This window comes from Xenopus laevis, chromosome 3L (assembly GCF_017654675.1).
Source record: "Xenopus laevis strain J_2021 chromosome 3L, Xenopus_laevis_v10.1, whole genome shotgun sequence".
NCBI classification, from domain to species: domain Eukaryota; kingdom Metazoa; phylum Chordata; class Amphibia; order Anura; family Pipidae; genus Xenopus; species Xenopus laevis.
The window spans coordinates 7,011,494-7,038,705 of record NC_054375.1 but is presented as its reverse complement, the minus strand read 5'-3'; the positions used below and the strand labels follow the sequence as shown (position 1 = coordinate 7,038,705).

Here is a 27,212-nt window from a genome sequence, read left to right as displayed (position 1 = left end):
GATGTGCATGGAACAATCTGGGATATAAAAGGAAGTAGAGATGAAATATAGGTGACTTTATTTATTTCATATGTCTTAAATGGAAAAGCACAGGAGTAAACAAGTAAACAAGAAATACTCTGTTATGCAGGACATGCACATGGGTAAATATCAATTACACCATTACCCAGGAAGTGCGCATAGGTAAACAGGAAATACACCATTACACCGGAAGAGCACATTGGTAAACAGGAAATGCACCATTACACCGGAAGTGCACAGGGGTAAACAGGAAATGCACCATTACCCCGGAAGTGCACAGGGGTAAACAGGAAATGCACCATTACACAGGAAGTGCACAGGGGTAAACAGGAAATGCACCATTACACCGGAAGCGCACAGGGGTAAACAGGAAATACACCATTACACAGAAAGCGCACAGGGGTAAACAGGAAATGCACCATTACACCGGAAGTGCACAGGGGTAAACAGGAAATACACCATTACATGGGAAGTGCACAGGGGTACACCATACCTCCCAACATTTTGGAAGTAAAAAGAGGGACTTAAAAAGTTTTTTCCGCACGTAGCGCAGCAATTTTTTTGACCACACCCCCTAATTACCATGGTTGTTTTACAAAATTTGGCAGGTTATGAAAGTTTGAAAATATTTCTCCTTATCTAAACTGTGTTTTTGTGTCTCAAAATTGTTACAAAGTATCTTATTTGCACCTGTTACCTGTTCTGGGCTCTCTGCTAAAAGCCAATTAAGTGAGAAACTTTGTTTCTTTTTCTGGCTGTTCAGTGCAGCGAAAAGAGGGACTTTCCAGTACAAATGAGGGACTGCGGGTTGAGCTGTCAAAAGAGGGACTGTCCCTCCGAAAAAGGGACAGTTGGGAGGTATGGTACACAGGAAATGCACCATTACACAGGAAGTGCACAAGGGTACACAGGAAATGCACCATTACACAGGAAGTGCACAGGGGTAAACAGGAAATGCACCAGCACACAGGAAGTGCACAGGGGTAAACAGGAAATGCACCATTACACAGAAAGTGCACAGAGGTAAACAGGAAATACACCATTACACAGGAAGTGCACAGGGGTAAACAGGAAATACACCATTACACAGGAAGTGCACAGGGTAAACAGGAAATGCATCATTACACAGGAAGTGCACAGGGTAAACAGGAAATGCATCATTACACAGGAAGTGCACAGGGTAAACAGGAAATACACCATTACACAGGAAGTGCACAGGGGTAAACAGGAAATACACCATTACACAGGAAGTGCACAGGGTAAACAGGAAATGCATCATTACACAGGAAGTGCACAGGGTAAACAGGAAATACACCATTACACAGGAAGTGCACAGGGGTACACAGGAAATACACCATTACACAGGAAGTGCACAGGGTAAACAGGAAATACACCATTACACAGGAAATGCACAGGGTAAACAGGAAATACACCATTACACAGGAAGTGCACAGGGTAAACAGGAAATACACCATTACACAGGAAATACATGGGAGTAAGCAGGAAATACTCTATTACGCAGGAAGTACACAGGAGTAAACAAGAAATACTCTGTTATGCAAGACAGGCACAGGAGTAAACATCAACTACACCATTACACAGGAAGTGGACAGGGGTAAACAGGAAATACATTATTCAGGAAGTGTGTGAAAGTAAAAGGAAAATGTTGATGTTAGGGGCAGCGCGGGTGACATCAGAGGGATTGGCTATGATGTGGCAATCTGCAATTGCCGGACTGTTACGTCAATCTAGGGCAGGGCTGTCCAACTGGCGACCCCTTATGTGGCTCTCCATATCAAAGTACGCCTGCTGTGCCTGTTCCATTTGTAAGATTTAAAAGGTATCACTAGAGAGATTAACTGGCCCCTGCATTGTTTAACCAAATTCACACTGTAATCCCCTGTATTGTTCACACCTGTGATCCTCCTGCATTGTTCACACTTGTGACACCTCTATTGTTCACACCCCCACAGCCCTGTAATGTTCTACCTGAGACCCAGACTGAAACTGACACATTGTTCACCTGTTCACACTTTATACAAAATGCTAATGGGGCACCAGCACTGTATCACTGTATGTAGTACATATTAGACATATTAGACTGGTCCTGATTTTCCAGTCTCCTGCTCTGTTCTGCCTTCCCTATACTCCCTGTGTCACTGTGTTTGCCATACTTTGCCTGCTCTTTGCACCCTGTGTTTGCCATACTCTGCCTGACCTATGATCCCTATGGAACATAAGCCTAGGGTATTTGTTCTGGGGGTTTGTTAGCATTTGAAAATTATTGTTAGTGGCCCTTAAGGTGTTTAATCATATGCTGGGGTACTGTATTATACACAGGGGAGGAAGAGGCATACGGATTTATGGGTATGTCTTGTTTGACTTAGCTTTCTTCACATATGAGTGACATCTTTGCCAGGACAGGCACAAGGTAGTTTGGCACCCTAGACAAGAGCTTCAATCAGTGCCCCCCTGTCCTGCATTACCATTTCCCTCCTTACCATGATGGTTATTTAAATAAAGAGAGCAAGAAAATGTACAACACTTTCATTTATATTACTGCCCCCTGTACCTGTACCAGCAAGCTCAGCAGCCATCCATCATACTGCCCTCCAGCAGCCATCATATTGCCCCCAATCTTTACCTGTGCCAACAGCAGCCAAAAATAAATCTGATCCACCCGACTGAGTGACCATGATTACTGAAACAAATTATTAAATAAACGCTTAAAAAAAAAAAAAAAAACCCCATTAAAAGTGCGCCCTCAATGATGGCGTCCTAGACAGCCGCCTACTCTGCCTACCCCTAGTTCCAGCCCTGATCCCTGCAGTGAGCACCAACCATCTGTTTTTTTGGTGTGCTATTAATGTGGGCATGGTCTTGTGGTAACATGGGTGTGGTTTAAAGTGGGTGTAGTCTAAAAGCAGGGACTGGCTTCCATTATCGACCCTCCACCATGTAGATTAGAAAAATTCCATTAAACTGGAAGTGCCCAGGAGTAAACAGCAAATACAAGATTAACCATTAACTGCCAGACAACATGCAGTGTAGCACAAGAAACATACATTTCAGATGAAAATTACTTTCATAGATGTTTAGAGCACAGTGTTACCTCTTTCATTCGTATGGCGCTGAAAGATGGAGTCATCACACTGCGCACACGCTTCCACTTGTCGTCTCGGAGGCACAGCAGGCTGTCACTCATCGGCTTAGTCACTAAATTGAGTTTCTGCATGGAGGAAGAAGAGTTCATGGAAGCAGAAGCACGTGTTTCTATTACCTCTTTATTATATGTCATAAATCGAGAATAAATGCCTTCTAGTTGGTCAAATTACAGATACCCCCTAGCAGGGCCACTCCAGCCATGAAGCAAGATGGGAATGTTGTATCAGGTGTCAGCAGGGAACCAAAAAGCCGCCTCTGGTTACTTTTTTTTAATTTAAATGGAAATTCAGCACTTTTAATGCAGAGTGTGCAATTGTGCTTTCTGCACTTGTGATGTGGCCCCCTTAAGGTGGCCATATACAGGGAGATCCGCTCATTTGGCGATGTTGCCAAACGAGCGGAGCTCTCCCTGATATGCCCACATTGAGATGGGAGCGATATCGGGCTGATCCGATCATAGGCCCTAGGGCCCAACGAATGGATCAGAATGGAGGCAATATGGACATTTGGATCGTGGGACCGCATCAACAGATGCGGCCGCGATCCAACGGGATTTTTTATCCTTCCCGATCGACATTTGGCCAACACGTGTGCAGTAATTTTGAATGATTGGCACTAATGTAAAAGTGCCAGCTCTATTGCATTGGACTTCTTACTTCCCCTTTCGCCCCCCCACTACTCACCATTCGGTTAGTGAAGTTAACAAAATCTTTCTGCAGAACCTGTTTAATGGCATCTGGTTCAGCTATGACAATCATCGGGCGCCTCCCCATGTAATATCTGCAAGAAGCGAGGCACAGGGAGAGTTTAACAAACGACTTGATTATTATAGCTGGGCTCTATAACCCGTAACCCCCAACCAAATGCACTGAACAGCACTTCCATCCAGACACTTTATGTATGTGGCAGAAAGCAAGCAAGGAACTAGGGTGTCAGAAAGCTCCCGCTAACCCCACAGAGACTGGGCACCCAATAAACTATACCCTCATACTGTACCGTCTAAGGGAATCAATATGGCAACTCCTCCTCCCATATGTATAAATACAAATATACAGAGAAGGAATGTTCTGGGTACACAATAAGCTATACCCTCATACTGTACTGTCTAAGGGAATCAATATGGCACCTCCTCCCATATGTATAAATACAAATATACAGAGAAGGAATGTTCTGGGCACACAATAAGCTATACCCTCATACTGTACTGTCTAAGGGAATCAATATGGCAACTCCTCCTCCCATATGTATAAATACAAATATACACAGAAGGAATGTTCTGGGCACACAATAAGCTATACCCTCATACTGTACTGTCTAAGGGAATCAATATGGCACCTCCTCCTCCCATATGTATAAATACAAATATACAGAGAAGGAATGTTCTGGGCACACAATAAGCTATACCCTCATACTGTACTGTCTAAGGGAATCAATATGGCACCTCCTCCTCCCATATGTATAAATACAAATATACAGAGAAGGAATGTTCTGGGCACACAATAAGCTATACCCTCATACTGTACTGTCTAAGGGAATCAATATGGCACCTCCTCCTCCCATATGTATAAATACAAATATACAGAGAAGGAATGTTCTGGGTACACAATAAGCTATACCCTCATACTGTACTGTCTAAGGGAATCAATATGGCTCCTCCTCCTCCCATATGTATAAATACAAATATACAGAGAAGGAATGTTCTGGGTACACAATAAGCTATACCCTCCTACTGTACTGTCTAAGGGAATCAATATGGCACCTCCTCCTCCCATATGTATAAATACAAATATACAGAGAAGGAATGTTCTGGGCACACAATAAGCTATACCCTCATACTGTACTGTCTAAGGGAATCAATATGGCTCCTCCTCCTCCCATATGTATAAATACAAATATACAGAGAAGGAATGTTCTGGGCACACAATAAGCTTTACCCTCATACTGTACTGTCTAAGGGAATCAATATGGCACCTTCCACCCACAGGGTTGGACTGGGCCAGCAGGTAAAACCTGGTTGGCCCTGCTCTGCTCAAATACATAGAGCACTCCTGAACACAACAGCAGCAACTAGAGGTAAGTGAGATATGCAGCACATGGTCGGGCGAGGGTAGGCCGGCTCCAAGTTTCACAACTGGGGTGTGGGGGCCCTGAGGTGACAGCTGTCTGGGCCCCGCACACCCCAATCTGACATTGCCCACCCATAGGTATAAATACAGAGAAAGAATGTTCTGGGTACTCTGTTCCATAAAAGAAGGACTTACCCACAAATGGGACCATACGTTTTCAAAAGATGTCTGTCTCCTTCCCAAAATCCCTACAGTACAAAAAAAAATCTGATATTATATAAGTTATTTCTAACCTTGGAATAAAAATGCAGTAGTAAAGCAGTATAAAGAACCAATGGGCAATCTAGGAGAGCAAATAGATATCCTACCCAAATCTTACCTGGACTTCCATTCAGACTGATCCTCCTCCCAGCGGCTGCCACACAGCTTGGGATCACTCAGCTCTGCCTCGGAGGAACCAACTAAAAACTGGCAGAAAGTGACGGCAGACTTCTTACCTTTTTGAAGAGCATGACGTTACCAATGAACGGCAGAGGTTTCGGATGCTTTATCCCAACTTTATCCAGCTGTGAGAATGCAGACACGGAGTACCTGCCAAGGACAGGGTTGGCATTTATCACTTGGTTTAACTTCCCCTTTAGAAATGTAAAAGGATAGGTTTGCTAGCCTGCTTTATCGCTGCTTCTCTGCATATTCCTGTTTCTTTATCCCTCGCTTACATCAAATTTCCGCAGTGACTTCAAGCTGCGCCGCTGCATATCATCGCAATGATCCAGAGCACTTTTTCATGCGACATTGTATAAACAGGATCGGCCTTCTGTAAATAACTGCTGCAAGAACACTTCCATAAAACTTATTTAGGGAGACAGAATATTTTTTTTTTCCACCTACACCCAAAAGAACCAGCTGTTTTGGAATAGAAAGGTTCTGATGCCCACAGCAGCACGTCCGACTGAATGGGCAGGGGCAAAATAAAGGTGTGAATAACATGGAAAATGGATTTCACCATAAATCAACATTCTCGTGCCTAAATCCTGGAAATGTTACTGTTTTGCTTATCCCAAGAAAGATAACAAACCTTCTGTGGAATCTGCCAACATGAGCTCCCCTGGCACCGAACACCGAACCCTTTCATTCCACTGCCCAGAGCCAACTTAAGGCTATGTTTCTATATATATCTGTAACCTTGTTACGAGCTAAGGGGGCCCAATTTGAAGGCCAGTTAGGGGGAGATTTGGGGTGAGTGTTTATTTGTGCCCTGGGTACCCCTGGAACTATAGCAGGGTGACACCCCAATGTTTCATATATCTGTAACCTTGTTATGAGCTAAGGGGGCCCAGTCTGAAGGTCAGTTAGGGGGAGATTTGGGGTGAGTGTTTATTTGTACCCTGGGTACCCCTGGAACTATAGCAGGGTGACTGTTACCCCAATGTTTCTATATATCTGTAACCTTGTTATGAGCTAAGGGGGCCCAGTCTGAAGGTCAGTTAGGGGGAGATTTGGGGTGAGTGCTTATTTGTGCCCTGGGTACCCCTGGAAGTATAGCAGGGTGACTGTTACCCCAATGTTTCTTTATATCTGTAACCTTGTTATGAGCTAAGGGGGCCCAGTCTGAAGGCCAGTTAGGGGGAGATTTGGGGTGAGTGTTTATTTGTGTCCTGGGTACCCCTGGAACTATAGCAGGGTGACGCCCCAATGTTTCTATATATCTGTAACGTTCTTATGAGCTAAGGGGGCCCAGCCTGAAGGCCAGTTAGGGGGAGATTTGGGGTGAGCGCTTATTTTTGTTCTGGGTACCCCTGGAACTATAGCAGGGTGACACCCCAATGTTTCTATATATCTGTAACCTTGTTATGAGCTAAGGGGGCCCAGTCTGAAGGCCAGTTAGGGGGAGATTTGGGGTGAGTGTTTATTTGTGTCCTGGGTACCCCTGGAACTATAGAAGGGTGATTGTTACCCCAATGTTTCTATATATCTGTAACCTTGTTATGAGCTAAGGGGGCCCAGTCTGAAGGTCAGTTAGGGGGAGATTTGGGGTTAGTGCTTATTTCTGCCCTGGGTACCCCTGGAACTATAGCAGGGTGACTGTTACCCCAATGTTTCTATATATCTGTAACCTTGTTATGAGCTAAGGGGGCCCAGCCTGAAGGTCAGTTAGGGGGAGATTTGGGGTGAGTGCTTATTTGTGTCCGGGGTACCCCTGGAACTATAGCAGGGTGACTTTTACCCCAATGTTTCTATATATCTGTAACATCGTTATATGTTAAGGGGGCTTAGTGTGAAGGCCAATTAGGGGGAGCATGTCCTAACCTGGTGGTGCTGCTAGAATATATAGTGCTACCCTGTAAGGCCAGTCCAACCTGGAATCAGTACTCACCAGTAGAGAAGGCCCAGGAACCCAGCAACAAGAGCGAAGGTCACTGTGCACCCATCCAGTCCCCATAAGGTGGGCTCTTCCATGGTTCTGCTCTCTCCCAGTCACACGTCAAGCAAACTGTCTTTGATCGGAGGCACAGTCAATGTCAACGTCTGTAAGTAGATGGGAATGGAAGGAGGAGGTGAGCAATGAGTGACCCAGATGGGACGCAGCACGGGGGTGTGACCAGGGGTCGTAGATAAACAGCATTTATATCAAATGAGACTTTTTGTTATCATTAAGCACTCGACTTCCCGACGCTGCACCACTTCCTCCAGCCCAACTCTATATATATATATATATATTTGCCTCTGCAAAGGGGAAGTCATTCTCGCTGCTCTTTGCTTTGACATAACCAATTGTCAATATTCTAAACTTAACTAATGCTTAATAAAGTATTATACTAGAAATTGCTACAGTTTATGATTGACACCAACCCAGCGCATACCCCAAAAGAGCTTTGCCGTTTCTATGGCTTTTGTAACATGTAAAACCGCAGCTCTCTGCCTTTGAATTTATATACAGCAATCTCTTGGCTGTGAAGGTCTACGCAGCTGATTGGTAGAATTATTTACTATAATGTATATGTCAGAATAAACTTGGACCACTAGTGCTTGGTTGCTGGGGGTAATTAACTTAGCAACCAGGGAATAGTCCTAAAATCCACGTAAACTCACAACATAGCCTCACAGTCAGTCTGTTGTTTGGTTGCCGGGGTCAGTGACCACCAATGACCAGACAGCATTTTCTGATAAAGAGACTTTAACGGGGTGGTTCACCGTTAAATTCTAAGCAACTTTTCAATTGGCCTTCATTATTTTTTTTTATGGGTTTTGAATTATTTGACTTCTTCTTCCGACTCTTTCCAGCTTTCAAATGGGAAGGGGGGGGGGGTTACTGACCCCATGCAAAAAACAAATGCTCTGTAAGGGCAGAGACATACGCGAAGATTCGGGGAAATTAGTCGCCCAGTGACAATTGCCTCTTCTTTGGGCGACTAATCTCCCCTAAATGCCTTCCCGTCGGCTAGAATGTAAATAGCTGGGGGGATGGCACTCGGAGCATTAGTTTTCTGAAGTCGCCCGAAGTTTCCTCGTGAGGCAACTTTGGGCGATGTCGGAAAACGAAGCGCTCTGAGTGTAATCCTGCCGGCAATTTAGATTCTAGCCGGCAGGAAGGCGGTTCGGGGAGATTAGTCACCATAAGAAGAGGTGATTTGTTGCTGGACAACTAATCTCCCAAAACCTTCAATTGTGTCTCTGCCCTAAGGCTACAATATGTATTGTGAGTGGGGCCCACACTTCCCAGCTTTCAAATGGGGGGGGTCACTGACCCCATCTAAAAAACAAATTCTCTGTAAAGCCATCCATTCCTCATTCTCACCAGGTTTATAGTTATGAGCAAATGTCATTGAAAGCAGTGTCTGTTGGGTTATTAATATTCTCTGCCTCGCTGGTTCTGACTCCTGAAACAATGTAGCAGAATCCAGCTCACAAAGAGACCGGACTTCTGCTACACTGTTTAGAGAGTCAGAACCTTAGAAGTGAGTACAACATGGCTGCGCAGTGGTTAAGTGATTGTATACACTGCTGCCTGTCAGACTGCCATAATATTTGCTATGAAAAGCATCTCCTGCAAGCGAGTGAGTGGGCGGGCGGATCAGACAGTTCTGGGATTAAACAATATATTTTTGCCTATAGAGAGCAGTATCGGATAATACATTTGGAGGGGCTGTTACAGTATGATGGCGATAGTCACGGGACAGGGAGAATAAATAAGAAGAAAAACCCAATACAGTGCAGCAATAAAATAAATAACCAAACACTAAAGTCTATTGAAAAGGGGTAGCTTAAAGGGGAAGTTCATCTTTACATTAATATGTAATAGCAGGTGCTCTTCTACCTGATCTGGTCTTCATTATTTATTATGCAAGTGTTCATCTTTGACTTAACTGTTAGTAGGATGTAGAGAGTTATATTCTGAGACTATTTGCAATTGGTTTTCATTTTTTATTATTTGTGGGTTTCGAATTATTTAGCTTTTTATTCAGCAGCTCTCCAGTTTGCAATTTCAGCCATCTGGTTGCTAGGGTCCCAATTCCCCTAGCAACCACACACTGATTTGAATAAGAGACCGGAATATGAACAGGAGAGGCCTGAATAGAAAGGTGAGTAATAAAAAGTAGCAATAACAATACATTTTGTAGCCTTACAGAACATGTGTTTAAAAGATGGGGTCAGTGACCCCATTTGAAAGCTTAAAAGAGTCAGAAGAAGGAGGTAAATAATTTAAAAACTATAAAAAAATAAATCATGAAGACCAGTTGAAAAGTTGCTTAAAATTGGCCATTCAATAACCTACTAAAAGATACTTAAGGGTGAACCACCCCTTAAAAGGCTAATTCTAATCAACTTTTCAATTGGTCTTTATTATTTAATTTTATACTTTTTTGAATTATTTGCCCTTCTAGCTTTCAAATGAGGGTCACTGACCCCATCTACAAAACAAATGCTCCGTAAGGCTACAAAATGTATTGTTATTGCTACTTTTTAAAGCCCCGAAAGCTGGAAAGAATCAAAAGAAAAAGGCAAATAATTCAAAAACAATGAAGAACAATTGAACAGTTGATATGAATAAGAGACTGGAATAGAAAGATGAGAAATAAAAAGTAACAATACATTTGTAGCCTTACAGAGCATTTGTTTTTTTACATGGGGTCACTGACCCCCCATTTGAAAGCTGGAAAGAAGCAGCAGAAGAAGGCAAATCATTTAAAACTTATAAAAAATTAAAAAAGACCAAAATTAAAAAAATTATGAAGACCAATTGAAAAGTTGCTTAGAATTGGCCATTATATAAGATACTAAAAGTTAACTTTAAAGGGATACTGTCATGGGAAAAATTTTTTTTTTCAAAATGAATCAGTTAATAGTGCTGCTCCAGCAGAATTCTGCACTAAAATCCATTTCTCAAAAGAGCAAACAGATATTTTTATATTCAATTTTGAAATCTGACATGGGGCTAGACATTTTATCAATTTCCCATCTGCCCCTGGTCATGTGACTTGTGCTCTGATAAATTTCAATCACTCTTTACTGCTGTACTGCAAGTTGGAGTGATATCACCCCCGTCCCTTTTCCCCCCCAGCAGCCAAACAAAAGAACAATGGGAAGGTAACCAGATAGCAGCTCCCTAACACAAGATAACAGCTGCCTGGTAGATCTAAGAACAACACTCAATAGTAAAAACCCATGTCCCACTGAGACACATTCAGTTACATTGAGAAGGAAAAACAGCAGCCTGCCAGAAAGCATTTCTCTTCTAAAGTGCAGGCACAAGTCACATGACCAGGGGCAGCTGGGAAATTGACAAAATGTCTAGCCCCATGTCAGATTTTAAAATTGAATATAAAAAAGTCTGTTTGCTCTTTTGAGAAATGGATTTCAGTGCAGAATTCTGCTGGAGTAGCTCTATTAACTGATTCATTTTGAAAAAATTTTTTTTCCCATGACAGTATCCCTTTAAGGTGAACCACCCCTTGGTGGTCACTGACCCTGGCAACCAAACAACAGACTGACTGTGAGGCTTCATTTTTATATTCTTATCTTTTATAATTGATTAATATTCACCCCCTTGCTATGTTGATTTGAGGACTATTCCCTGGTTGCTAAGTTAATTGCCCCCAGCAACCAGGCAGCAGTGGTCCAAGTTTATTTTGACATATGCATTATAGTAGATCATTTTACCAATCAGCTGCGTAGACCCTCGCAGCCAAGAGATGTATATAAATTCAAAGGCCGAGAGCTGCGGAAAACAAAATACACTGCTGGTTCTGACTTCTGAAACAATGTAGTAGAGGCCAGCCGATTAACATAGCTGCAGTGTTTCAAGAGACAGAGGGCAGAGAGGGACGAGGAAATAGACATTCAATATCAGTTACAGTTATATATAGGTATGACTATTAAGTAAGTCAGTGCAGGCAGCGGCATGACTAGGCACGTAAGTGGGCGGGGCCAACAGACAGGACCTTTAATTTGGTATCGGTATCCCGTCACCTGGTTAGTGATCCAATAAACTTAAAGCAGTCGGAATGTGATGAGTCAGGGAATTAGTAAATACACATGACAAGGGGTCACCAGGACCTGTTACAGCCTGAAGCCCCAGTGGAACGTCACAAAGGATTGGGAAAGAACAAAGAAAGTTATTTCTAAAGAGCTTTTAAAAATGAAAAAATAAAGAGCAGCTGAACTTCCCCTTGACCTGCCGGAGCTCCGCCCAGTAATGTAAATGAATTCTAAGCAACTTCCCAGTATACACTCACTACCTCTTATGGCTGCTGAATGCTACATCTGACTCCTGAAACAATGTAGCAGAAGGGATGGTTCAGTTTAAGTACGTTACAGAATGGTGAATTCTAAGCAACTTTTCAATTGGTCTTCATTTTTTTTTTTTTTTTTTTGCCTTTTTCTTCTGATCCTTTCCAGCTTTCAAATGGGGGTCAAAAAGTAGCAATAACAATACTGAGCATTTGCTTTTTTAGATGGGGTCAGTGACCCTCATTTGAAAGCTGGAAAGAGTCAGAAGGCTGCAAATAATTTAAAAACTATAAAAATGAAAAGGTGCTTAGAATTGGCCATTCTAAAAAAGTTAACTTAACTTAATGGGGTGGTTCACCTTTAAGTTAGTTTTTAGTGTGTTATAGAATGGCCAATTCTAAGCACCTTTTCAGTTAGCCTTTATTTTCTTTTTTATAGTTTTTAAATTATTTTCCTTCTTCTGACTCTTTCCAGCTTTCAAATGAGGGTCACTGACCCCATCTAAAAAACAAATGCCCTGTAAGGCTACAAATTTATTGTTATTGCTACTATTAATTACTTATCTTTCCATTTAGGCCTCTCCTGTTCATATTCCAGTCTCTTGTTCAAATCATTCCATGGTTGCTAGGGGAATTTGGACCCAAGCAACCAGATGGTTGAAATTGCAAATTGGAGAGCTGCTGAATAAAAAGCTAAATAAAGGGGTGGTTCACGTTTAAGTTAAGTATGTTATAGAATGACCAATTTTAAGTAACTTTTCAATTGGTCTTCATTATTTAATTTTTACTGGGTTTTTTTTTGGATTATTTGCCTTTTTCTTCATACTCTTTCCAGCTTCCAAATGGGGTTCACTAACCCCATCTAAAAAAACAAATGCTCTGTAAAGCTGCAAATATATTGTTATTGCTACTTTTTATTACTCATCTTTCTATTCAGGCCTCTCCTATTCATATTTCAGTTTCTTGTTCATATTAATGCGTGGTTGCTAGGGGAATTTGGACCCTGGCAACCAGATTGCTGAAATTGGAGAGCTGCTGAATAAAAAGCTAAATAACTCAAAACCTACAAATAATAAAAAAGGAAAACCAATCGCAAATTGTCTCGGCCTATCACTCTCTACGTCATACTAAAATTAATTTAAAGGTGAACAACCCCTTTAACAGGGAACTATGTTCTCCTACATTGTTTCAAGAGTCACAACCAGAAAAGCGTGATGGACAGATGCAATTACATGTAAGGGCAGAGACACACATGGAGATTCGGGGGGGGGATTAGTCACCCGCCAACTAACCTCCCCGAAAAGCCTTCCCGATGGCAAGAATGTAAATCGCCAGCTGGATGGCACTCGGAGCACTTAATTTTCCGAAGTCGTCCGAATTGTACTCGTGAGGCAAATTCGGCGACTTCGGAAAACGAAGCGCTCCAAGTGCCATCCCGTTGGCAATTTAGATTCTAGCCGGCGGGAAGGCAGTTCGGGAAGATTAGTCGCGCGAAGAAGATACGATTTGTCGCCGCGCGACTAATCTCCTCGTGTGTATCTGCCCTTACATGTAACTTTGTAGAATACATTGATTTTCTAATGTTAAACAAGAATAAAAATGTTAAGCCAAAGGACAAATCTTCCGGGATCCCTCATGGAGTAAGTCAGCTTTCAGGGCCACAGGCAGTGTAGAATTTAGGGAATGTGGCCTTGATTGATTCAACATTCCCTCCCAGAAAGGCATAGAATAATAGAAATAAACTGCACATTATCCCATTCACAGCCTATTTCCATGGCTGGGGCTGCTGGGAAATGTAGTTCAAGGACACCTGGTAACAGCTGAACGTCTGCTCAGTGGCTACAAGTGGAAGACTTAAAGAGGCAGTTCACCTTTGAATTAAGTTTTTACTATGATATAGGGAGTGATAATCAAATAAAAGACAATTTGCTGTTTAGCTTTTTGTATTCTAGAAGCTATCTGGTTGCTAGGATCCAACTTGCCCTAGCAACCAGGCAGCGGCGTGAATGCGAGACTGGAAGGTCAACAGAATCGGCCTGATTAGAAAGAAAAAAGAATAAAAAGAGACAACAGCATTGTAACCTCAAAGAGCAATTGTTGTTTGTGGCTGTCAGGGTCACTGACCCCTATTGAAAGCCTGAAAAGCTGCAAAAGAAGACATCAAATAAAAAATAATAAAGACCAATTGCAAAGTTGCTAGGAATAGGGCATTCTATGACATACTGACAGTTACCTTAAACCAACGCTTTTAGGCTTTTTCTTTTTCTTTTTGGGCGACATTAACCATTTCACAGAAAACCCAAATAGCTTGACAAGAAACAATAATAAAAATAATGCAAATAATACAAATACTGTTTGTGGCACTTAAAGGGTTAAAGTGTCACAAAGGTGGAAAGTCACAGTTTATCCAGCTGTTGTAGAACAATAACTCCCAGCATTCCCTGAAAGTATCAGGCAGAAGGTTGGAATTTCCCAAACGTTGCAGAAGTGCTGATGGGGGGGGTCGCCCTTGGACTCCTCTTAAAGGAACAGTAACACCAAAACATTAAAGTGTTTTAAAGTAATTAATATATAATATACCGTTACCCTGCACTGGTGTGTTTGCTGCAGAAAGACTACTATAGTTTATATAAACAAGCTGCTGTGATCCCATGGGGGCAGCCATTCAAGCACAGGATACACAGAAGATAACAGATAAGTACTACTATAGTTTATATAAAAAAGCTGCTGTGTAGCCATAGGGGCAGCCATTAAAGCACAGGATACACAGTAGATAACAGATAAGTACTACTATAGTTTATATAAACAAGCTGCTGTGTAGCCATGGGAGCAGCCATTCAAGCACAGGATACACAGTAGATAACAGACAATTACTACTATAGTTTATATAAACAAGCTGCTGTGTAGCCATGGGGGCAGCCATTCAAGCACAGGATACACAGTAGATAACAGATAAGTACTACTATAGTTTATATAAACAAGCTGCTGTGTAGCCATGGGGGCAGCCATTCAAGCACAGGATACACAGTAGATAACAGATAAGTACTACTATAGTTTATATAAACAAGCTGCTGTGTAGCCATGGGGGCAGCCATTCAAGCACAGGATACACAGTAGATAACAGATAAGTACTACTATAGTTTATATAAACAAGCTGCTGTGTAGCCATGGGGGCAGCCATTCAAGCACAGGATACACAGTAGATAACAGATAAGTACTACTATAGTTTATATAAACAAGCTGCTATGTGGCCACGGGGGCAGCCATTAAAGCACAGGATACACAGTAGATAACAGATAAGTACTACTACAGTTTATATAAACAAGCTGCTGTGTAGCCATGGGGGCAGCCATTCAAGCTGCTGGAAGAAAGGAGAAAAGTCACAGTTACACAGCACATAACAGATATACCCTATCCAATACAATGGTGTCTTATCTGGTATATGCTGTTACCAGTGTCTTTTCTCCTGTAATAATCATAATAATAATAATAATAGGTTTCTGGGTAAGTTTAAAAACAATCATAGAAATATAAAGTAATAAGACCCAGAGCAGCCAGTGAAGTCCCTCTGCTCCCCAGTGAGACTCATCCATTCCTGTATCAGGCAGGGGGGGCACACACACACCCCTGGCAGACAGGTACCCTCAATATTATTAACAGACTCGGCTTTTGCCCCGGGCTGCGCCGCACCTGTCCCTCCCCCAATGGTATGGTACATTCCAGCAAGAGAAAAGACAACACCCAGAGTTTCCAGATCTCCCGAGACCCCCGGATCTCCCCGTCCCACCTTACCTGCAGCTCCTGTCCGACTGCCCGGCCCCCTGCACCCACCCTAGCTGCACTACCAACGCCAACCACTGGGGGGAGTAGACACAAGCGGCACCTTGCGCGGGCGCCGCCGGGAAATGTAGTTCTACTCCGGAGACTAATCCGATTGTGAAAAGTGATAAAAGACTACAATTCCCAACAGGCCAAGATTTAATAACCTATACTGCGGCTGATCGGTGGGAAATGTAGTTCTAAAGAGGTTCTGTGCGCGCAAGCTTTATACAATCAGTGTGAGATACAGGGGATTGGCTTGACTGGCTCCCGAGTATTCAGCTAAATCCCTGGGCAGCATCACCGACTTGCTGTATTGTTAGTAATAGGGCAGGGCTGTACCAAATGTGTAGGTGAGGGGGGGGGGGATGTCATCCAATTGGTCTTAATTTTTGTGCACTTTTGGGATGACCTCAGCTTCGCAGAATGTTTTCTAAAAACCTGTGAACATTAATAATCCATCATCAACATCCTGCTTGGATAATTTATCATTCCTTTAAGTGAATGAGGCGTGGCAGCACAGAATTCAGTAGTGACTGCGGCGTGAATTTGAATCAATTGCTTTATAGTGAATAATGTACCCCCTATCAACAGATTAGAAATCGCAGGGCCCCATACAACACCCCGGCCCCAAGCCCCGCCCCAGATCCCGCCCACTCTACACCACAGTTAAAAGACCACAAAGACATCAGCGCTACAAACGGTTACACCCCCCCACACACAGGCTATTGATGGTTAGGGCCCCCTTATAAGTTAAAAAAAAAAACATTGGCGCCAGGGCCCTCCCTTGCAAGTTAAAAAAAATTGGGGCCCCAGAGAATATTTTTTTTAAAAAAACAATAGTGGCAGGGGCCTATAGAATATTAAAATAATACATTGGTGGCCAGGGGATTAAAAAAAATACACATTGGTGTTCAGTAGAATTGAACTCATGACTTCAACTTCGCCTCCTTTCGTGACTTCGGGTCTCTTCGCCGATTTGGGAATTTGGCTTCGACTATTTTCGCCGCTTCAGAACTTCAATTTTGGCTGTTTTCATGACTACGGTTCTTGGCTGCAGCTATTTTTGTGGCTTCGGCTATTTTTGCCGCTTCAGGACTTAAATTTCGGCTGTTTTCGTGACTTTGGGTCGTTTCACTGATTCAGGACTTTGGCTTCAGCTATTTTAGTGGCTTCGGCTATTTTTGCCGCTTCAGGACTTCACTTTCAGCTGTTTTGGTGACTTCAGGTCTTTTTGCAGCTTCGGGACTTTGGCTTCAGCTATCTTCGTGGCTTCGGCTATACTTGCCGCTTCAGAACTTCAATTTGGCTGTTTTCACCGATTCGGGACTTTGGCATCGGCTGTTTTTGTGGCTTCAGCTATTTTTGCCGCTTCAGGACTTCAGTTTTGTCTGTTTTCGTGACTTCAGGTCTTTTCGGCACTTCAGGACTTCGGCTATTTTTGTGGTTTCGGGTCTTTTCAGCGATTCGGGACTTCTGCTGTTCGGCTTTTTGGCAGTTCGGGACTTCAGAAGGGCGGCATGGCCTCGGCGCTATCAAGGGGGGCCCGGCTCTTTTGAAAAGTGCAGCACAGCCAGGCCCTCTGTCAAGCCCGGGCCCGGTACATTTGTACCTCCTGTGTCCCCCTGATGGCGGCCCTGCCTATTAACGTTGGACTAGTGGGTTGGGGCCCACTGGGGCTGCTGCCTCGGGGCCCATCACCACCCCGGGGGCCCTAGACACAATGCGCCTCTTGCCCCCGAGCCACAACCCCCTTCCCCTCCGGCCCCAGCGCCTACCTTCTTTTTCTTTCTTTGCTGGGGCTCACAAGGGTCAGCCCACCGGGTTTTTTCCCGGTGTCCCGTCTTCCCAGTCTGACACTGTTCCCTATTGTAAAATATAAGGATAGTATAAGTCACCTTTTACTATCTACTTTTCTATAATGTCACTAATTTCTAATATCATCATACAACAGGGTCATCATTCCGCCAGTGCAAATACAGAGGAGATGGGGGGCACAGACTGCGGGACTCTATAGTTGTACAGCCGCTCTCCTACCGGAGGGCAGGGAGCCGGGCATGCGCCAATCAATGAGAGAAGGGGGAGGACTGAATTTCAGTGCCTATGAAAGCACTGGATCTAAAGCTGAGAAACTGCCCCTGTCTAAAGGGGAAGTAAACCCAAACATCAGATTTTGTGCATAATGCAGAGAGACACTGCTTTCAATAGCAAAGACATTTACAACAATATTGAGCGTTACATTTGCTTCCATGATACGGAACGCTGAAGTTTAATGAGGGTTGTTTCCAAGGAAAATAATCTTTTATCAAATCGGGGGTAACAAGGAAGGAGACAATGCCTAATACTGTGCAATACCAAAGTATCACTCAAAGATAAATCTCTTGTAAATCTCATTTTTGGGGCATCCAAAACATGTGCCACTTTTTTGGCTCCATCAGCTTGTCCACTAGAGGGCAGTGCTCCAGCCAGTGTTATTATTATTGTCCAAGGGTTTAATCCCCAGGACCCAGTCTGCATCCCTCTGCAGCATCTGTTCCACATATAGTTTACACTATCAGTCCCTGCCCCAGTGAGCTTACAATCTAAGGTCCTTTTCATATTTACACACTAGGGTCAGTTTCACCTGAAGCTGAATGTTTATTTATAAGAGTGTTAGGTACCTGCTCTGTGCCAATTGTCTTCTACAGGCCCGAATTTTCAACTTGGCAACCCTAAGGCAAGAGAATCCACGTGCCTGCCCCCCTCTTTTTCAAGTGCCAAAGCAAATTTCCAGCAGCACACTGAGTTGGTTGTAATTATGCAAAAAGTGATTTATTTAGCCAAAAAAAACCATACAAAACGGGCAACGTTTCGGGGCCCTCAAGGCACTTTATCAAGCCTAATGTTAGCACATCCCATAGTCGTGTTGACAATAAACACAGAAGTTTGAGCAGTTAATCCTGCAGCATTGCCTTTTCTTGTGAACTTTTGGTGAATGAAGGAGGTGTGGGTTCAATCCCCTCCTCTTCCTTACTGTGACATCACAGATAAACAAAAATAAACACAAAGCGATGAGTATATATAGTGAAATCAGATGTTCTTTTAAGCCCATTTGAAAATCATTAGTCCATCCTGTAAAATATTTACACAAAGACAAAAGAAAAAATGAAAAAACCCATTGTGTATTCAGTATTGTAATTCATGCGTGATCCAGCATACCTGAGACGCCAAATAGACCCCTTCTGCTTACCGCACTCAGCACCTTCCTGAGACGCATTTTGATATGCAAGAAAAGATGGCGGCACTCAGGGTGTCCTATGCAGATCTCGGTAACCTTGAAAAATAGAGCAAAAACATATAAGTGATAGTTAAAGGGCATGTAAAGGCAAACAAATATAATCCCATTTTTACTTTCTTTAATGAAAAAGAAACCTATCTCCAATATATTTAATTTAAAAATGTGTATCGTTTTTATAAGAAACCTGACTGTATGCAGTGAAATTCTCCCTTCATTTACTGCTGTGGATAGGAATTGTCAGATGGTCCCTAACTGCTCTGCAGGGAAACAATCATACTTATGAACAGCAGGGGGAGCCCCCACCTTACTTCCCAGCCATGCAGAACTCAAGCAGCTTTGTTTGTTTCCCTTTAGAGCAGTCGGCGACTGTGTAGAGATTTGTATTGGATTTTATTTTTGCTTTTACATCCCCTTTACTGTTTCCACAAAATCCACATTAGATTACATGACAACACAGGACCCAGTGCAGGCTGTATATTCTGATTATTAATCAGTCTTGCTGTATCGGCTTCTGGCAGATATTATTTGACTTGTGCTGTTTCGATAATTTATGACAATCCCTAAGCAGCCCAGACCACACTGAGCATGTGCACAGTCTTGGTCTTGCAAAGGTGTTTAACAAAGTTACAAGATGGTGACCCCCTGTGGCCAACTTTGAAAGCATAAATCATTTGTTTGATTAGGTTTGTGGTGCAGTAAGTTCTTGTTTATGTTTAGTATACACAATACAGCATTTCTAGCCTTATTCTATTTTAGACTTTACTTCCCCTTTAAGTTCTCTGTGTATGGTGGATTTGTGCTTGGAGATATCTGGCCCAGTATCTTTTGCGTAGTTTTACCCACATAAATTAAACCACAGTGGCATTTCAATATATAAATAACGTAAGAAGATTCACAAGTGTAGTATTTTTTTTTATCATATACTTATTGCTCCTGTGTAGGCTGGATCCAGGGTCGGACTGGCCCCGGCCCTCATGGGCCCCTTTTCTGGCACAGCTCATTCGTGCATGCCCGTGGCGTGGCTCCTTTTGCGAATGCGTGACATCTCAGTAGGGGGTCCGGAGGGGAGCCCTGGACAGAAGCCCTGGACAGGAGTCCCGGTGGGCCCCGGCCCCCCAGTCCGACCCTGGCTGAATCTGTAGGGCGATGGGCAGGCACACATGTTCACCATCTAGATTGGGCATGTCCTGGGGAATGTGGGCATATGCTATGTGCCCAGAGGTGTCAGGTGATTTCCTCCAGTCTACAAAAGAGAGGGGTACCCAAATTTAGGCCTCATTAAGGGTGGTGGATGATGCTGGGTGCCTAAGGCAATGGAGACATCAGTAAAAGACCATTAGATTAGAGGTAGACGTGAGCCCCTCTCTACCACATGCATGACCCATGATCCCTTCCACTGCCTGGGAACGAATCCTTGCAAGGACCCCAAATCCACAGGATTTGCACTTATTGTTACATCATGGAGAACAAGGGACCTCCATGAACAACAGGTAGCTAGTGGCTAGCACAGCATTAATAGGGCTCCAGCTACAACCCTTTTTATAGTAATTTTTAAGGATACCCCATGCAGGAGTGTGGTCAGGGCAATGGGGCATAACTGGGGCATAGTCAGGCATTGGGCATTGGTGCATTGCTGCTCTCCTTCTTGGCCTGAATTAACGTCAGTATAACTGCGCTGGCTATGAAAGCATTCCAAAGCTTCCTGGGATGGAAACCAGCAGCAGAGGGTCCATCATTTACTGCTGTGTCCCCTACACTTGGCTAGGGTGCGTAGGAGCACGACGGGTGATGCTCATACCTGTACTTCAATCATTTCAAAGGGTAAATTCACATTAATTGCCACTTTCACCTCTGTTCCTCTATCTGCCACTAGATGGCGAGCCTACTTAACCCTCCACTGTAGAATGTGTTTAAGTTACAATAACAATATTTGTGTGTGTTTGTGGGTTCATATTTCCTTATACAGATACTTTATATATTTCTTTACAGACAATAGATCACACAGCCACGTCATTATATTTCTGTGACCAGGGGACTAGTAGCTGTTATTTGTAGCAGGCCTATAGGCGAGTCAGCCAAATATGGTCCTAGAGGTAACAATGACGTCTATTGGTACAAGTAGCTCCAATTCCATGTATAATACCCCAGAACACACAGCAGGATAAATACAGTGGCAAATTCCATGTATAATACCCCAGAACTCGCAGCAGGATAAATACAGTGCCAATTCCATGTATTATACCCCAGAACACACAGCAGGATAAATACAGTGCCAATTCCATGTATAATACCCCAGAACACACAGCAGGATAAATACAATGGCAATTCCATGTATAATACCCTAGAACAAACAGCAGGATAAATACAGTGCCAATTCCATGTATAATACCCCAGAACCCACAGCAGGATAAATACAGTGCCAATTCCATGTATAATACCCCAGAACACACAGCAGATAAATACAGTGCCAATTCCATGTATAATACCCCAGAACACACACAGGATAAATACAGGGCCAATTCCATGTATAATACCCCAGAACACACAGCAGGATAAATACAGTGCCAATTCCATGTATAATACCCCAGAACACACAGCAGATAAATACAGTGCCAATTACATGTATAATACCCCAGAACACACACAGGATAAATACAGGGCCAATTCCATGTATAATACCCAGAACACACACAGGATAAATACAGGGCCAATTCCATGTATAATACCCAGAACACACACAGGATAAATACAGGGCCAATTCCATGTATAATACCCCAGAACACACAGCAGATAAATACAGTGCCAATTCCATGTATAATACCCCAGAACACACAGCAGATAAATACAGTACCAATTCCATGTATAATACCCCAGAACACACACAGGATAAATACAGTGCCAATTCCATGTATAATACCCCAGAACACACAGCAGGATAAATACAATGGCAATTCCATGTATAATACCCTAGAACAAACAGCAGGATAAATACAGTGCCAATTCCATGTATAATACTCCAGAACACACAGCAGGATAAATACAGTGCCAATTCCATGTATAATACCCAGAACACACACAGGATAAATACAGGGCCAATTCCATGTATAATGCCCCAGAACACACACAGGATAAATACAGGGCCAATTCCATGTATAATACCCCAGAACACACAGCAGGATAAATACAGTGCCAATTCCATGTATAATACCCCAGAACACACAGCAGGATAAATACAGGGCCAATTCCATGTATAATACCCCAGAACACACATCAGGATAAATACAGGGCCAATTCCATGTATAATACCCCAGAACACACAGCAGATAAATACAGTGCCAATTACATGTATAATACCCCAGAACACACAGCAGGATAAATACAATGCCAATTCCATGTATAATACCCCAGAACACACGCAGGATAAATACAGGGCCAATTCCATGTATAATACCCAGAACACACAGTAGGATAAATACAGGGCCAATTCCATGTATAATACCCAGAACACAAAGTAGGATAAATACAGTAACAATTCCATGTATAATACCTGATAACACAAAATAGGATCATCTTGTTTATAGTAGGGAATTTATTCATGGGTGTTGGTTGGGGGAGGGGGGTATAGACCATGAACTAGGGAAAGGTTTTATCAAGCAGTGTTGTTGGGAGTTGCAGTCTAGCAACATTTAAGTAGAGCAATCCTACTACGGAAGATTTATGTCCCCTTTAAGCCAAGTTTGAACTCAACGCCTGCAGCAGAGGAGCCGGGGTTTAGAAATTGTTATTATACAGACGCTAAGTACAATATAAACCTTTGTCATGTGTGTTTACTCTGCTCTGCCGTTCAAGGGGATATTAGACACTGTACAAATAAATGATTTTTCTTGCTTTTCACTTGCTGTTTGATTGATCAAAGTATCAGAGCCGCCGCAGTGCAGGTGGCGCAGGTCAGTGCCGTAAGAGACTCGCACCCAGGGGAAATACATATATATAAGGATATAAATCCCCCACGATCAATTAAACTGGAGTTTCCAGATGTTCGTTGGATCACCAGTCTTGGCAGCCTTGTTCATGGAGGATGCTGGGAGTTGTAGTCCAGGAACACTCAACCCTTTACCTGCCACTGACTTGACTCTACTTGATCAGCAAGGAATGTAACAGCCTGCCAGTGGGGTAGAACCTGCAAAGGCACTTTTCCCCCGAAATGACCTTAAAGGGGACATATACCTTCTATAGTAGTGTTGCGCCACTACAACTCTCAGCATGCTATAGCATATTAGCAATGGTTGAAAGAGAACTAAAGCCTAACTAAAGAAGTATCTAGAAATGTTGTGTGTGATGTTTTGTGCTTGTGTACCAGCCCAAGGCAACCATTGCCATTTAGCAGTAAAGATCTGTGTCTCCAAAGATGCCCCAGTAGCTCCCCATCTTCTTTTCTGTTGATTCACTGATTCACATGCTCTGTGCTGCTGTCACTTACTGAGCTTAGGGAGCCACTCACAATATACAGTACACATAGAATAGAAATGTCACAATATAAGGCTGATTAGTAATTAATACAGATAATTACTACATGGCAGCACAGAAACCAGTGCAATTAGCATCAGAATTGAATAATCAGCAAACCTGTAGCATCAGCTTATATTACAGCCAGGGAAGCTCATTTTCTGCTGGATAATTAGTGACGACCCCTAAGCTTAGCTTCTCAACAGCCAATCAGAGCCCACTGAGCATGTGAGTGTCACAGACACTTTCCAAGATGGTGACCCCCTGTGACAAGTTTGAAGTCCTGGATCATTGCTGCTATTGACAAGCTCAAACTTTAGCCTCGTGCAATAAGTTCACTATATAAAATATGCCATTTTTAGCCACATTCATTTTTAGGGTTTAGTTCTCCTTTAAAGAATCATGGGAGCTGCAGTCCAGCATCCATAGATGTGGGGGGTATTAAAAATGGCACACAACTGTGTATATGCAAAGCAAAAATAATAAATAAAAAAAGGTACCAATGCAATGTAAGTCTATAGGGTGGTGGTTTTGAGGGCTTTGCTGCCCCCTGGTGGTGTGTATGTTTTTTATGTATGGCTGTGAGTCCACTGCTGGTTACCCCCTCCAACACATACCAGGCTTGTCAGATATTTTCAATGCAAGTCTAGGGGTGACGAGAAATACCCGGGCATCTCAGGGCCACTGCCCGACCAGGCTTGAGGGTGGGGTTCGTTCCCAATGGAGGGTTGAGGCCACACCTCCCAACATTTTTGAAATAAAAAGAGGGACAAAAGAGTTGACCACGCCCATTTCTGCGGCCAACCCCCTTATTAACATATTCATTTTACAAAATTTGGCAGGTTATGAAAATAGAAATAAAACATATTTCTGTGTGTGTGTTTTTTTTCTCCAGTTATTACAGTTTTGCTCATGAAGGTGAATTGCCCTTTAAGCTGTGAGTCTAACATATCCCAAGGGACCTGTTATCTTATATTATTACAATTACCTATTTCCTTGTCTAGAAATTGTTACAAAAGTATCTTATCTGCTGCTCTGGTTGTTCTGGGCTCTCTGCCAAAAGTAAATAAATTCCACCGGCAAACAGGTCTTAGTTGCAAGCAATGACAGCCCTTGCTGCTTGACAAAGGGGATCACCCCGAAACGTTGCATCACGCAAATAAAACATAGCAAGGGTTGTCCCTGCTTGCAACTAAGACCTGTGTGCCGGTGGAATTTATTTACTCTGAAATCTGGAGGTTTCTGAAGCCTTTTCCGCCAGGCACCGGGCAATATACGACTTGGAGAGCCAGGGTGTGCAAGCTGGTAACTATACTTGACTCTCTGCCAAAAGCCAATTAAGTTAGAAACTTTGTTTCTTTTTCTGGCAGTGAAAAACTGGACTTTCCAGTACAAACGAGGGACTGCTGGTTCAGCTGTCAAAAAATGGACTGTCCCTCTAAAAACGGGACAGTTGGGAGGTATGGGTGGTCGGCCCTTGGATGATGACCCCCAGGTGGGCCCAAAACACCCCACCGGTTAGAAGTTTCAGGTGCTTTGGTGCCACTTGTGCCCCTTACCCTATTTGTCAACAGTAATTTGGTTTTACAAAATCCAGGACTGGATCCTTATCACCGAGTGAATGGCTATTACTCGGGGTTGGACTAGGGGCCCGAGCAGGGTTGCCATCTGGCCGGTGTTTTACAGGCCTGGCCGGTAAAAATGATGGTTGATCCCAATGTTATTAATAGGGAAAAAGATAAATATATAGGAAGGCCGGTATTTTTTTTCCAGAAGAGGTGGCAACCCTAGGCCCGAGGTCCACCGGGGCTTAAGTCTCAGGGCCCCCCGCCGATGTGCTCTGCTGCCCATGCATGCGCACTATGTTCTTCAGGCCCCGGGCCCTTCTTCAAGCCATTTGCGGCAAGAAAAGGAACCACAGGGTGCGAACCTGAGCCCACGAGAGCAGGGCGCCCCCGGGTTTTTTCCCGGTATCCCGCCAGTCCAGTACGACCTTGCTATCACTTAACACCTCTGAGTGCAAAATAAAGTGCAAACCATGGGCATCGGTGCCTATGCAAACAAACATGTGTGCAGGGTCGGACTGGGTGGCCCGGGCCCACCGGGGCTGCTGTCACTGGGCCCCCCTCCTGGCAGTCCTCGGGCCCCCTTCTGACCTCCAGCCCCCTGCCCACCTCCACGAATGTGCCCACGCACAGACGCATGTGCCGCAGCATTAAATGTCTTTTCTGGGGGAGCAGGTCTGGGCCGGAGCCAACCAGGTTTTTTCCCGGTGTCCCGCCGGCCCAGTCCAACTCCGGATGCGTGTGAGTGAGTGCAAGCACTTTGGGCAGGGCCCTCTTTACCTCTTGTATCAGTTACTGGCTGCTTTTGCGTGTTCAGTGTATTTATTGTACAGCGCCGCAGAACATGTTGGAGCTTTATAAATCCATGCTGTGAATAATAAGATACACAGGGTGGATATATGACGGCACTGCTGGTATCAGCCTGGGAAAGGAGTCAGGGCTGAGTTACATATTATATTAACCCTTCAGAGGATGAATCATTGAGTGACATTATCAGAGCCCCATCAGGGGGGCTGCAAGACCCTGTAACCTAAGCTCAGTGGACTCTCCACACACTCACTGACGTCAGCCTGGGAGCTTTAAATTCTGCAGACATAAGCAAAGGATTGCAGAGTGAGCGATGGGAGCTGAGCTGTGAGCTGCCTGAAACCCTTTGTGTGCCAGCCCTGTGTTGCTGAATTATACCCTGGCTCATTCTCATTATTATTATTCTTTATTTATACGGTGCCGACATATCCCACAACGCTGTACAGTGATTATACATCATTCTTATAAGTCCCTGCCCCAGTGAGCTTACAATCTAAGGTCCCTGTCACATTCCAATCAGTCCCTGCCCCAGTGATCTTACAATCTAAGGTCCCTGTCACATTCCCATCAGTCCCTGCCCCAGTAAGCTTACAATCTAAGGTCCCTGTTACATTATCATCAGTCCCTGCCCCAGTGAGCTTACAATCTAAGGTCCCTGTCACATTCCCATCAGTCCCTGCCCCAGTGATTTTACAATCTAAGGTCCCTGTCACATTCCCATCAGTCCCTGCCCCAGTGAGTTTACAATCTAAGGTCCCTGTCACATTACAATCATTCCCTGCCCCAGTGGATCTTACAATCTAATGTCCCTATCACATTCCCATCAGTCACTGCCCCAGTGGAGCTTACAATCTAAGGTCCCCATCACATTCCCATCAGTCCCAGCCCCAGTGAGCTTACAATCTAAGGTCCCTATCACATTCCCATCAGTCCTGCCCCAGTGGAGCTTACAATCTAAGGTCCCCATCACATTCCCATCAGTCCCAGCCCCAGTGAGCTTACAATCTAAGGTCTCTATCACATTCCTCTCAGTCCTTGCCCCAGTGAGCTTACAGTCTAAGGTCCTTATCACATTCCTCTCAGTCCTTGCACCAGTGAGTTTACAATCTAAGGTCCCTATCACATTCACATTAATCCCTGCCCCACGGGAGTTTACAATCTAAGGTCCCTATCAAATTTCCACCAGTCCCTGTCCCAGTGGAGCTTACAATCTAAGGTCCCTATTACATTGCCACCAGTCCCTGTCCTAGTGGAG

General features: G+C 43.7%; 1 protein-coding gene across 2 annotated transcripts in view; it reads right to left on the bottom strand.

The window, feature by feature from the left end:
* The window catches only part of tbxas1.L (thromboxane A synthase 1 L homeolog), a 28,415-nt gene extending 12,622 nt beyond the window's left edge, over positions 1–15,793 (bottom strand). Inside the window, 6 exon segments of one of the 2 annotated variants that reach the window (NM_001096983.1) lie at positions 3,134–3,250; positions 3,870–3,966; positions 5,448–5,500; positions 5,750–5,843; positions 7,630–7,781; positions 15,776–15,793. In NM_001096983.1, coding sequence (NP_001090452.1) covers positions 3,134–3,250; positions 3,870–3,966; positions 5,448–5,500; positions 5,750–5,843; positions 7,630–7,712 — 444 coding nt within the window. In that variant the 5' untranslated portion in view covers positions 7,713–7,781; positions 15,776–15,793. 2 annotated transcript variants of the gene reach the window in all.
* Between the last annotated feature and the right edge of the window lie 11,419 nt (positions 15,794–27,212).